General features: G+C 57.9%; 2 protein-coding genes across 5 annotated transcripts in view; both read right to left on the bottom strand.

Moving 5' to 3' along the window:
* Positions 1-5,629: 5,629 nt before the first annotated feature.
* On the bottom strand, positions 5,630-8,593 carry DLX1 (distal-less homeobox 1). The gene is made up of 3 exons (XM_064451596.1): positions 8,281-8,593; positions 7,559-7,758; positions 5,630-7,284 (listed from the first exon to the last, which is right to left on the bottom strand). Exons 1-3 carry the CDS (start codon positions 8,591-8,593, stop codon positions 7,030-7,032), a joined length of 768 nt encoding a protein of 255 aa, XP_064307666.1. The 3' UTR covers positions 5,630-7,029.
* Positions 8,594-12,500: 3,907 nt separating this feature from the next.
* Positions 12,501-13,438, bottom strand: part of METAP1D (methionyl aminopeptidase type 1D, mitochondrial) — a 47,930-nt gene continuing 46,992 nt past the window's right edge. For all 4 annotated transcript variants that reach the window (XM_064451594.1, XM_064451591.1, XM_064451592.1 and 1 more), the window contains 2 exons: positions 12,972-13,050; positions 12,501-12,813 (listed from right to left, as the gene is read on the bottom strand). In XM_064451594.1, the coding sequence (XP_064307664.1) occupies positions 12,735-12,813; positions 12,972-13,050 (158 nt within the window). In that variant the 3' untranslated portion in view covers positions 12,501-12,734. The remainder of the gene's footprint in view (positions 12,814-12,971; positions 13,051-13,438) is intronic.

The raw sequence follows: 13,438 nt of genomic DNA, 5'->3' as shown, positions 1-13,438 counted from the left end.
AGCTCCGCTGTGGCCCTTCGAGGGCTGGAGGCACTGGCTGGACCTCTCCGGGGTGGGCCCCTGAAGGGCCGGGCCCCTCGGGATGCACCACGCCAGGGCTGGATCTCTCCAGGCTGCACCCCCTCCACGTTGCACCCCTCTGGGATTTCTCTCTCCAGGGCAAGATGGAGCCCTCTGGGAGGCTCTGTACTCCTCCCTGCACCCCGCCGAGCTGCCCCCCTCGGGACGTATCGCTCCCGGCTGTGCCCCTTCAAGCTGTAACCCTGAGGGGTGCATCCCTGGAGGTCCTGGCGGCTGGAAGAAGTAAAGGGATGGTGGAGGTTGGGGGTGTCTCTACCCCTTGTCGCCCCGAGGTCCCCGTTAGCCTGGAAGGGTGCGGGGGGAGAGGCACCGGTGCGGAGGAGTCCCGATTAAGAGGCCCAGGCCAGCTCGCCCGGGGCAGGGAATGTGCAGCCCGGCCGGGACTCTCCCGACAGGCTTTGGCACGAGGACCCCGCACGGGGCCGGGGAAGGCGCGGGGGAGGGCGCGGTCCCATAGGGGACACGCCAGGGGGGGGGGCGGAAGGGCGGGTTGCTCCTTAGAGCTTGGGGAAAACTTGGGGGCGGGGGAATGGGGGGGCGCACAGGGGCGAAGGAGGAGTGAGGAAAAGCGGGGGGTGGGGGTGGGTGTTGGAGGCCGAGAGGGGCGGCTGCAAAGGAGGCGAGAGCAGGGAGCGGGAGAGACAAAGGGGGAAGCAGTAGCTGCCCGCTGGTCCCGGCGGCGCGGACGGGGAGGACAGCCCCGTGCCACCCCAGGAAGCCGCGGACCCGGCCCGGCCCGGCCCGCAGCTCTGCCCCGCATCAACCCCCGACGGCCGCGGAGGGATCCGCCGGCGGCGGCCTCAGCGGGCCGCCCGGGCCGGGGGAAGGAGTTTCCCCGCTGGCGAAGCGCAGGGACGCCGGGCACGGGGCGGGGCGGGCGGGAGGAAGGCAGCGGGGCCGCCTCCAGAGACGGGCACGCGTGGCGGGGGGACGCGTGGCGAGCAGAACCGCGGTCTGGCAGGGACTGTGCTCCCGGCAGCGCGTGGTGCCTCCACGGGCCCCGGAGGTGGGGGGGAGGGATATAGCGGGACTAGGACACCCTTCTGCCAGGTGATAAGTTTTGCTAAACCGCTCGTCCGGGACGCAAGAGGAAACCGTGAGCACGGGACACGGTCGGGACAGGGACAGCCCCACCCCACCCCCTGCCCCGTCGTTTTTACAGGCGCTTCTGGCTGTTAAATAAAGCTCCCCCCAAACACCTGCCCCCCCAACCCCACCTGCCCCGTCCCCTCCCGCTGTCCCTCCTCGCCCAGCGGCTCCAGCCCGGTGCAGCGGTGCGGTGCGGAGCTTAGCTTGGCCCCGCGGGGTCAGGCAGGACGCCGACAGCGGCGCGGGGTCCCGGGGCAGGGCCCTGGCCAGCCAGGGGACGCTTACCCGGCTCCGGGAGCGGAGCATCCCGCCCCAGGACGGGGGGACCGCGGGCCGCCCCTGGTGCCCTCCGCGCTTTCCTTCTCCTGCTTATTTATTATTTTGCTATTTATTTATTAGTGTTTATTTGCTGCCTGCTAGCAGCAGCTCTCCCTGGGCTGCCTGCGCCTGGTGTGTGCGTGGAGGTGTTCGCGCTTCATCCTGCCGCATCCCCGCACCTCCCGGAGCCCTTCCAGGTTCCGCATTTCGCCCGCGGCTCGCCGGAGCTTGGGACGCGGCTCACACCGCGCCGAGGACGGCGAAGGCAAGCGGAGGCATGGGCGTGCTGCACCTCCGCACGCCCGCAGATGCACACGTATAGCTATGTCTGCGTTTGTAATCTGGTTCCTCATGCTGTTCTGCCCGGTGGGACGGGGCAGGCACCGGTGCCGACTGTGTGCCCCCGCCCAGGGCGGTAGCGACGCGGGGCTTGGCCGCCCGGGGCCGGAGGAAGCCGCGGGGAGCGGGGCAGCCGAGGGGCGAGGGCTGCCCCTGCCTCCCCGGCGCTCCGGGAAGGGTTTCGGTGTGCGAGGGGTGGGCCGGGCCCATTCAGCCACACGTCCCAGCGCCGACGGCCCCCTCCGTCGGGCCTGGACCCGGGGGGGGGGTGGGGTGGCTGAGCGGGGCCGGCCCCGAGGGGGGCGGCCGGGGTAAGCAACGGCTCCGGGGCCAGCCCGGTTCGGGGGGGGGCCGGCCCGGCAGCCGCCCGAGCGAGAGGCACCGTCTGCCTCCCCGGCGCACGGGCGGGGCCGGCCGGGCTTGTGCCGTGGGTAGGCAATTTACTCATTTGCCCCGGTGAAAAGAAAAAGCACGAGAAATTCAATTAAAGCGGCTCTGGCAAAAGGAGTTATTTGAGGCATGAATGTCTCCCCTAAAGCTGCAGCAATCATGTGGCATTAGACACTTCCGGAATCCTATAGCCAACTTGAAAAATCCCAGACCCCTTTTTTCCCTAATTTTTGCTCTGATCTGTAATTTTATCCACATTTGCACTAGTTTGAGCATTCTGGCTCTCCCATCTGAAAGCCTGCAATTACTATATAATTCTTCGCAATTTCACATGTCCTAATATGGACTGTAATTTTTGCGCAAGACAATTTCCTGCTATTTCAAGCATCAACATTGTCAAAGTTGTATGTACATAATAAATGGGAATATCAATGCATAGTTTTTAGCATAACATCTTGACTCCTCGATAATTATATCCGTTCGGAGCCTACGCAGAATTAGCCTGAATTGCATGGTAACTGCTGCTGCTTTAAAATTTTTAAAAATTACTCATAATTTTCCCAAAGATTACCAAGATCTCGAGTGCACAATGTCATCAGCGTAATGAAGAGTAAACATTTATGCTAATAATCTGCAATTTTTTTCATCAGCTATAAAGACAGAGGCTATATAGCAGAAAATTTCAGTCATATTCTGCAAGAGCAGAGCTGCAAAAAGGCTGCTGCGCTCAGAGGCATGTGCATCTCTGGGGGATCTCAATCCACATTTGCGCTCTCAGGATATTATTATTGTGCTCGGCTTCTTTTTTTTTTTTTTTATTCCCCCCCCCTTTCTTTCTCCCTGCCGATCCTCTCCCCGTCTCTCTCTCGCTCCTGTAACTTTCGTAGCAAAAAGCCGCGTTCGGTCCTTTGGTTTGTTGTAAAGCAAAGACTTGTGCGCAGAGCCTCAGGGACTGAGGCGGAAGGTAAGGGTGGCGACACAGGCTCCTTTCTCGCGGGGGTAGGTGAGTGCACGGGGCGCGACGTGGACGGATGCCCCGCGCGGGCCGCGGGGGGGGTGGGGGGCGGGGGGGAGCACCGCCGGCGGCTCCGCCGGCCCAAATCTCCCCGCAAAACTTCCCGGCGGAGGCGCCAGGGCGAGGGAAGGGAGCGGGGCGCCGGGCCGGGCGCGGGGATGCCGAGCGGAGCCGAGCCGCGGAGCGCTGCGCGGGCAGAGCGGGGCCGGGGCTCCCGCGGGGCACTCGCCGCCCGGGGCTTCCGCGGGGGCCGGGGGCTGCCGGCGCCGGGGCGCTCTCGTTTGCGGCGGTGGTTTTGCGGTGTGCGTTTGTCGGTTCCTCGCAAAGGGGAGCGTTAGTGCCCGGTTCCCAGCCAGGAGCCGGGAGGGGAGGGCACCGGCGCGGGGTGGGACGTGGCACATTTTCACCGGCGTGAGAGCGGCGGACGTGGCGGGAGCGGGGCAGGCGGCCGGTGGCGGGGAGAGTGGAGCGGGCGGCGGCGCGGGGACTTCTCATTCCCCTCTGTCAAACGAAGGGAGCAAATTCCGAATGCAAACGGATTTGGCTCTGATATTTGATTTTTTTCTGGTTTCAGGGGCCGCTCTGTGCTCTGCAAATAGATTGACACATGTACCGCATCCCCAGCCATTGAAAGGGGTTCGCAGGGACACTCCAAAGGGATTTTTTTTTTTTTTCCTTTTTCTTTTTGGGTGGAAGATATTAAAGAGGTATCTGTTGTTTGGCAATTTTGCTAAGTCTGTCTTCATTACTTCAACATTGTGCATTTGCTAATTTGGAAGCCCCTTCCTATTGACAGCTCTGCTCCATACACCTGCAAGCAATTTGCAGAGCTCCAATATAGGAGAATTGCAGAGATGGCAGCTCGCACCTATTTTATTTTTTTTTCTTCGCTTTTCTCAATGCACAGCAAATTTGGCTTTCAGTGCGTTATCTCTTTTGTTAATGCAAAAAGATTCCCTGGGCGAAAAAATTGCTCATAATTACCAGAGAGATGGGGAAACTGCATTAGAATAAATAAACCTGAAATTACTGTAATTATGTTGTGTTTGATGGGCTCGGCTTGTAATCAAGAAGAGAATACAGTGAAATGATGCTGACCCTCTTGGGTTTGCAGCTGTACGCGCACTTTGGGGTCTTTTTTTGCAGAAAAGAGTCATTTTGATCATCATTAAGCTGTGTGTAACCTATTTCAGAAGTGTTTGAAAATGAGGGGCGCTTTTTTTTTTCCCCAACAAGGAAAAAATATATCCCAAAATTACATTTTGCCATTTACAGACTCATCCATAAGGTTGTGTTTGCGGGGTGACAATTGTTAAAGGTATAATATTCGAAATCAGGACTTAATCATTGTAATGAGGTATTGTTTCAATATAAGCACCTTTGGATTATTCATAGTTTAATTAATATCCTCATTATGAAAATCTTCGAATCAGATATTTGATGAACTACTTGTCAGTAACAAGGCAGAATTAATTAGGCCTGTATTGAGATTAACATTTTCAAATGTACAATTATAATAGACTCTAACTCAAGACCGCCTCGCTGAGAGAAAACTAATAATTTCTCTATTTGAACTGTTAGAGAGACATTATTGAATTAGGAGAAGCCAATATATCCGTAAAGCGCTCCGACCTGCTTGACCATCCCGTTCCTGTCCGGCCAAAGGCGTTCGGTCGCCGGCTGCAGCCGCCGCCGGAGCTGCGCGGGGCCCGGGGCGCTGCGGGGCCGCCGAGCCGCCCCGCTCCCGCCCCGCTCGGGGCTCCGGGCTGCTGTGGACCGGCCTCGGGCCCCGGCATCGCGGGAAATACACAGCCGGGAAGTATTTTCGGCGCCGGACCCGGCACCCCCACCGTCCGCCCCGGGCGCGCCGCCGCCGCGCCGCGTGTGCGCGCCTCGGGAGCACACTGCGCTGGCGCCCACGGGCTGCGCGCCGGCCCCGCGCACCGGGGAGCGGGTGCCTGCGGCGGCGCGTCTCGGGGCGGGTGAGCATCGCCCCCGCGGGGCTGCGCGGCCGCTCCCCCGCGGAACCTGCGCGCAAGGGCGGCGCAGGGCCCGGCCGCGACCCGCTCCCCTCCGCACTGCCGCGCCTCGCCCCCCGGCACAGCGCCTGCGGGCTGTCCCCGGCGCGGGGAGCGGGCACGGCTGAGCCCGGCCCTGGGAGAGCCGCGGCGGCACCGGGACGGCTCCGCCGTCGGGGGGGTGAGCGGCTCCGGCAGCCGCCGGGCTCTCGGTACGGGGGCCGGGGCTGTCCCGGCCTGCCCGCATCCCCCCACCGGCCCCGGAGCTGTTCCCGGGATCCCGGCCCCGAGCCGCCCCTCCGCGCAGCGCCGATCCTAGCCCGGGCCCCGCCGCCGGCCGCGCTGCGAGACAGGGAGCACGCGTGTCTCTTTTTCCAAACCATAATTTTACTGTCTCAAAGAAACTTTATAACTTATGTACAAAGATTTGTGTGGGTTTTTTTTCCTTTCCTTCCCCAGATACAAAGCAATAAGTTAACATTCTCAATATAAAACTAAACTTTGACATATAGAACACTAAACACAGCCGAGCTCAGTTTATCACATCTTCCGAGTTTCACAAGTAAAATGTCAAGATCTCAGTACACAAAGCATCATGTTTTACAGCCACACGAAACAGAACGGAAATAATAATAATAATAATAATTAAAAGAGGCTAAATTTGTGCAACATGTTTACAGAACAATAATAATAATAATAATAATTAAGAATAAAATATGTACAGCGAGTTGCTCCTGCATGTCGGTTTGTGCATTTCGATTTCGGGCCGGCTGTCCGCGGGGAAGCCTCGCCGGGGTGCGCGGAGCTGCGCGGGCGCGCCCGCCCGCCCGCCCGTCGGCTCCCCCCCGCCACCGCGCTCGGGCTCTGGATCCGTCCTCCGCGCCTTGCTTCACCTCCGCAAAGCGCGCGGCAGCTGCTGCGATTCCACTTCAGAGTACCAAAAAATGTGCATTTATTTCCTTTGTTAAATACGCGAGAAATGCAAATCATTCGGGCCAAACCTCTCCACACCGGATAAGTATAAAAGTTACTGTAAAAGTTAAAAATCGCATCCTTCTCTTGTGGTGATTTATTGGGGGGCGGCGGTGGGGGTGGGGGGCGGGGGACCGTATGTGGTTTTGTTTAAAGTAAACTGTGCGTCCGAGCAGTGCACTCAGCAAGCCGGATTGTCCGTTTGTTTCCAGCACTCTCGTAGTGGTAATTTAAAATCAATAAATAAACCCCCCGTCTTCCCCTTTTAACAACAACAAAAATATACAGATGGATAGTGAAAGGTACAGAAAACGTCGAGGGGAAGAAGCTCTGGAAATTGTACAGCTTCCTTCCCCCTTGCAATTGAAGAGACCGTCAGGTCGGGGTAGTAAATAAATGACCTACATTTCAACAGACACAGACAGACAGACAGACAGGACACACGGACATCTTTTTCTGATTGTCCCACAAAGCCGCGGCCGGCGCTCGCTCTGCTCCCAGGCTGTTGTGCGGTGCTCGGGGCCGCTCCGTCAGCTGTCAGCACCGGGAGCCGGCCCGCATCACATCTGTGCTCCGCGGCACCGAGCGGCAGCGCAGCGTCCTAATGGCTGCATGGGCAAGAGGCCTCCTGTTTGTTTGTTTGCTTGGGTTTCTTTTGTGGTTTTTCCTCTCTCTCTCTCTTCCCCCCTATCTTTTTTTTTTTCTTTTTTCCCCCTTTCCTTTTATTTTACTTTTTTTTTTTCCCGTAATAATTTTAATTCTTTTCGGGACCGATAGTGCTTGCGGTAGGGGAAAACGGGTTTATAATCACATCAGCTGCGGCTGCTGCATAGCTTCTTGGTGAGCCGAAGGATACCACGACGTGTAGCTGGGGATGTAGGTGCCCGGGGTCCCCGAGGAGGCCTTACCAGAGGCGGAGGTGGTATTCCACACCGGGGGCACCGGTGGCGAGCTGCCCGAGAGAGCCCTGCCGTTGGTCAGGGCGCTGCTCTCCAGGGCGGCCCCTCCTTGCTTCATCAGCTTCTTGAATTTGGAGCGCTTGTTCTGAAACCAAATCTTCACCTGCAAACGGGAATGAGACAGGGCTCAGCATCCCCCGGGACGGTCCAGCATCGCACCCCCTCCCCCGGGGTCCGACGGACCCCGGCGCCCGGGGCCCCCCATCCTCTCTCCCTCATCCCCCCCGCGGCCGCTGTGCCCGTTGCCATTTCGCGATGGCAATCACAACCCGTTGCCCGCGGTTGTGACCCGTCTGCATCACGCGTGGGGTCTCACACGCCGGCGGTGGGGACAGGGAGAGGAGACGGGAGCAGGGCCGGCTCCTTCGGAGCTGTACCTGGGTCTGGGTGAGTCCCAGAGACGCTGCGAGCTCGGCTCTTTCGGGGAGAGCCAGGTACTGAGTTTGCTGGAACCTCCTGTTCAAAGCCTGCAGCTGCAAACTGGAATAAATAGTCCTGGGTTTGCGGATTTTTTTCCCTTTCCCATTAAAGCGAACTTCCCCTCCTTCTACCACAGTGCTTTTCTCCGATTCGGCCCCTACAAACCACAAACGATGCAGAATAAATAATAATAATAATAATAATAATAGCAGCAGCGATAGTAATAATAGCAGTAACAGCAATAGCAGCAGCGATAGTAACAATAACAGCAGCAACATCAACAAAAACAATAATGAGGAGGAAGAAAAGTGAAGCTCGAGTAACGCTAACAAAGGCTCCGGGCGATTATGGCAGCCCAGGCTTCTTCCCAGAGAAAGTTTGCTATTTTTACAGGCTGCAGTTTAGGTTTAATTACCCTTAATTGCATACATTGTTTATAGCGCTACGCAATAAATAATTACGAAGACTAATACTTGCACATCTGGGTTGATTTCTTTTCCAGCCGGGCATTGTGTGCTCTGTGTACTGCTCCCCTGTGATCCTCAGCCTCTCCTGACTAATATTTTGTAATTTAATTTAATTTTTGCCCCCCGAAAGATTTTTTTTTTTACAAGCACCCTCCCTCCCTCCTTGCCTTCCCTCCCCCCCTCCCCCCCTCCCCAAAGCCGAGTGCACCTACCTGTCTCCTCTAACCGGGTCTGAGTCAGGCTGGAGCTGTTGGGGTAGGACTGCACTGAACTGATGTAGGGGTTGGTCGAGTGGCTGCTGACCGAGTTCACATAGGGGTAGCCCAGCGGTCGGGAGAAGGACGAAGCTGTGCTGTACGAGCTGTCAGGCTGAGAGTGGCCCGCGGAGTGTAAACAGTGCATGGAATAGTGTCCGTGGGACATGGGAGAAGGAGACATTTGCTGGCTGGGCGGCCCAAACTCCATAAAGACAGCCTTCCCTGAGACGGGGCTATTTAGACTCTCTGGCATGGTGGTCATGGTCATTTCTTGTCGCTTGGTCTGTGTGTGTGTTCTCTCTTCAGCTTGCCTTTTTGGGGTCTGTTGTGTTTCTCAGGACAGGAAAGAACCCAATTTAAGCGGAACAGGGTTTTTCACTTTCCATTCATAAGAAAATGGAGTTTGTCTCTTTGAAAAGTCTAAGCATGATGCTGTAGATCTACACAAACTCGCCTAAAAGCTTTGACTCAGCCAAGCCTATGAATATTCATGAGCTGGCGGAGCTGATTGGTCCGCCGTCTTGCATAATCGCTTTGGATTGGTCCAAGGGGCTCGGGGCTCGCCCGGACCCCGGTGAGCGCGGAGAGCCCGGCTGGCAGCGCCGCGCCTCCCCGAGCGCCGGCCGCACGCCCCGACGGCACCGCTCGGCCGCCTCCGCCCCGCTCCCCGGCACCGCTCCCCGGCCGGACCCGGGCGAGGAGCCGCCTCGGCCCCCCGCTCGCATCGCCGCCGCCGGCGGAGGGCGCCGAGCAGGGGCGCGGCAAGAGGCAGCCCACCTCCCTCCACCTTTCTCCACAGCCCCTCGCCGCGCAGGCGGCGCTGAGGGGACGGCAGCCGCGCACCGCCGGCCCGGGTGGGCTGCGGGGGTGCTGTGGCCGGCCGCGGGGGCCCCGCTCCGCCACCCGCGACGGCAGACGGCGGCGGGACCCGCTCGCCAAGCGGGCGGCCCCTGGGCGGCCTCCCGCCCGCGCCCACTCCGCGGGCGCGCAGGGGCCCTCCGCTCCGGCCCGCGGGTCCCTGCGCCGCCCGCGCCTCCGGAATGCGCTGCTCCGTTATTGCCGTTATTGCTCTTGCAAGGGGTGGTGGGGGGAACCCCAAACCCCACCGAAACAAAAATTGCCCTGAACGGGCCAAACGGCGCATTTGAGCTTAAAATGAAAACTTCCACGTGCGTGAGCGGTAAATGAGGTGGGACTTGGGGAGATCCTCCCCGGAAAGCCCACGATGAATCCCAAATTACTTTGTTAGATAATTAGAAAGTGTTGATAATTACTTCTTTCATAATTCAGCGGTGTGACTGTAACAGGAAAATGATCTTGTGAAAGTTCACACGTGCAGATGTATTAGTTACTGATTCATTTGATTAAATGCTAGTCTCAAGTGCTCTGATCCACAGCTGAAGGCGGCCCCATTAGCATAACACTGATGTTTAATTTTCATACGCATAATTAGCCATATATTTAACACTAATAGCAACATGCAGCCTTTCAGCATTAAACAGCTTGGGATTTGATCTGGCCTGGGCTGAACTTTCCCGGTTACACCTAGGCTGTCTAGGGTGCGCGGTTATCACGGCACCACATCTGTAATCAAGCTCATTTTGGCAAAGGGAGAATAGCGATAAAAGTGAACGTTCAAAACAAATCGCGGCGCCGACGGCGTTAGGGGTATTACCACCGACCTGCCTTCCCCCGCCGCCGCCGGCGGGGCTGGGGCACCCCCGGCCCGCAGCGCCCGCACGGGACTCCGGCGGGCAGCGGCGGCCCTTGGACCAGCAGCTCATGGCTGTGAGAAGCTAAGACCGAGTCCCTCTGCTCCTGCTCGTCTGGTTTTTTTTTTTTTTCATATTTTCATTAGTGGCTCTGTCGGTTTTAATTGCCCATTTCCTAACGCCTCTTTTACTTCCTGCCCCCCACCCCCTTTTTTTTTTTTCTGTTCTTGTTTTGCTCGCGATGCGCAAAGTTCTTTTTCACAAAATCGCCGCAGCTCGGCGCGGGAAGGGGCAGCAGCGGGGTGTGTGAGTGTGTCCCCCCGGACTCCTCCGGCGGCCGGCTCTGTCCCCCTGGCCATGTAAGTGACCACCCGAGGCGGGTCTGCGCGCTTCTCCGAGGAGGGGACGGGGGCGCCCCCGGCAGCTCCGGCGCCTTCGCCGGCCTCGAGCCCGGCGGCCGCGGGGAGGGGAGGCTGCTCCGTGCCCGCTGAATGTGCCGCCAACTCCCCCGGTCGGCCTGGCGCAGCGGGCGGGCCCGGGGCGAACCACAGTCCCGCCGGCCGCCGGGCCCGCAGCCCGCCCGGCGCTCCCCCCTCGCCTTAGCCAAAACGCACGGCGCGGCTCTGCTCACGCCCGTCCTCCGAGGCGAGGCGAGGCAAGGCCGCCGCCGCCGCCCCTCCATGCAACGCCCGCCCCGGGCGGTCCGGCTTCGGCGGACGCCGAGGGGTCGCGGCTGCCCCGAGCCGGCGGGGGCGATCGCCCCGTCGGGGCTCTCATCGTGCTCGCCCGGCGAGACCTCCTGGGTGAAGAGCGTGTGCGAGGCGTTGGCTGTCCCCTCACGGCCGAGACACCTCTTTAGTCCCGTTCGTAATTAGGAGTACAAACGTGCGCCACCGATGCCAGCGCCCGGCCGCCACCGCTCCGCAGATGCCGGTAAAACCCGCAGTCCCGTCAGTTACCGGGGGGAACTTCAGAGCAAACAGCGACTAACGGGAGCTGCCGGCAGCCCTCTTACACCGGGCTGCGGGGGGGGGTGTTCCCCGCTCCCGCCTCGCCCAACGCCTCGGGAAAGCGCGGGGCGGGCGGCGGAGGGGCAGGGGACAGGGAGAAGCTTAGAACCTGCGGGGCCATCCCGGGGCTCCCGGCGCGGCCAAAGCCCCCGGGACGCGCCCCTGTTGTGTCCCCGGGACGCGCGGGAGCCCCGGCTGCCCCCAGCGCCCCTCGGAGGGGGCAGCGCGGCTGGGTGTTAGGAAACGAAATACATCTCCCCCTCCACGGGCAGCGCTGGGCTTCCCTCGCCTTCCCGCGGCCGCAGCACGCTGTTTAACCTCTGTTTGTAAACTTGTTGGCTGCATCGTTTGTCTTCACAGGTTTTAAGGCCTTCCAAGCTCCTCTCGGGGAGGATGGAGCTGAGCGGCTGCCCGCGGCGTCAGCCGTGTTCTGGGGGGGTCCTGCTTTTTGAAAAGATGCTGTTAGAAACTATTAGAGCTGACAGCTCGCTGTACTCAAGTGAAAACAAACAGCAGAGTAAAGCTGTAAGAAAGCACATTACTTCTGCCCCGAGCCACTGAGGGAGCCGGTGCTGAGCAGCCCCAGTCGCCTGCAAGCACAGCCAGCCAGCCCTTGGCACAGGACCCCATCTGCCTACAATTAAGGGCAAGTTATTTGTACCAAAACTGCACCGCTGCTGCCGCGGGTCTGGGGTACTTCTGGATGCCGCTTGCTTTTCTCCAAGGCAATCCTGCATTTCACAGGACTGGGTCCCGCTCCGGTAGCCCCCAAGTACCAAGGCCAAGTGCATCCAGCCCGACGGGGTGGTCAGCAACCAGCTAATTGCAAATCAAAGCCTCCAGCCTTGGCAAGCCCGGGACACCGAGCAGCAGTGGGGCTGAGCAGGACCCACAGTTCATGAGGACCATCAGCTCCAAACTCCGGGCAGGAGCCAGGGCTCATCCTCCAAACCACAAACTCCTCCGTTTCTGATAAACGCTTAAATTGCAGAGTGCCTCTCCCTTAACTAACACGGGCACTGCAGAGCAGTGATTACCCCAAACCGGCTAATTCTTCAAGCAGGGCAATTATTGATCTCCAGAGAAGCGTGCTTCGCATCTCATTTTTAATCACTTTTTGTGCTATGCAAAGAGAAATTAGCTGAGGCAGGAAGGGGGAGAGCTGCTGGGGTGGCTGTAGGGGAAGAGGCTGCTGCCTCTGCCTGCCACCCTCGGGAAACTTTTTTCCCATCCTAGTAGAAGTTACAGCCTGGGAAACAGCACTGTGTTAATCGCAGTGAAGACAAATTGACTCCATAGCTCAGCTATAAAGGGAAAATACTATGTTCCTCTGTCTTCTCAGCTGCACTGAGACTGTGTGATCCGTGTTTGTCCCCCATAGCATTTGGAAGAGAGGGGACCCGCTCTCTGCCCCTAACCCCAAATAATCCAAACCCTTTGCACTTGCAGGCTGTGCATGGCTGCTTCCAGGGTCACAAACAAGCCAAGGGACTTTTTATTAAATACTCACCAGGTAACACACAGAAGGACTACGTCCAGAGCCGACCCCTCAAGCTGCTTTTTCTGTCCCCTGCAGTGACTTACACAGCACCCATTCCCCACAGACATTACAGAAATTTCCTCTCTGTCCTGAGTGAAACTGGAAATCCCAGAAGCACAGCGAGTCCTTCCACTCCTTGCTCCATCTTTAGGCTTCTTCCACCAGTTTAGAGAGGATTTCTGCTCCCTCTGAGGTAATCACAATGGTATGTTCAAACTGCGCTGATCTGAAATGCACATTTAGCAGTTATTAGGGGGCAAACGTGTCCACCATGCCTGTAAAACTCACCCGTTTTTTTTGGGGGTTTTTTTTTTTTTGTTTTTTTTTCGGCTGTCAGTGATCAGTTCCACAGCTTAGGAAAGATCAAAAAATAAAATCAGGCACCTTTTATTGTCTACCGAAATTGCAGTCCATTTATCCTTCAGAATCTTAAATTCGGGGGATCCTTCCATTATTATTGGCTCTGCAACAAGAAAAACAAAATGTATTCTAAAGTTAGTTGTGCTCCCATGTGGACTGTGAAGCGAGCAAGAAAGGGGGGGTGTGTGCCAGCAGGTAGCTCCCCTTCTGCACAGGTCCCATCCTCCCTGGGCCGACACTCTCTTGCTACGCTAAAATGTGAACTAAAGAGGAAAATAAAATATCAAGGTGGGAAGTTGCCCACTCCTCTTTTGTAAAAGTGGGGAATTTTAATCAAGCTTTAATTAAGACCCCGTGGATAATAACCAAAGCACCAACCACACTTACAAACAGCAGATAGTTTTAAATATTTGAAATTTTTAAACAGGCTTAAAATGTTCATTAAATCAGCAAAACAACAATTTTCTTATTTCCCTGTAATTGCCGCACCA

This window comes from Phalacrocorax carbo, chromosome 5 (assembly GCF_963921805.1).
Source record: "Phalacrocorax carbo chromosome 5, bPhaCar2.1, whole genome shotgun sequence".
Classification (NCBI taxonomy): domain Eukaryota; kingdom Metazoa; phylum Chordata; class Aves; order Suliformes; family Phalacrocoracidae; genus Phalacrocorax; species Phalacrocorax carbo.
This window is presented reverse-complemented; position numbering and strand designations above follow the sequence as displayed.

Bases quoted from the DNA above. Each gene is read 5' to 3' on its own strand.
- DLX1 (XM_064451596.1), bottom strand. From the start codon at position 8,593: ATGACCATGACCACCATGCCAGAGAGTCTAAATAGCCCCGTCTCAGGG. The intron at 7,759-8,280 runs GTAGGTGCACTC...TGTGGTTTGTAG, and splicing joins GACCCGGTTAGAGGAGACAG to GGGCCGAATCGGAGAAAAGC. The intron at 7,285-7,558 runs GTACAGCTCCGA...TCCCGTTTGCAG, and splicing joins TGGGACTCACCCAGACCCAG to GTGAAGATTTGGTTTCAGAA.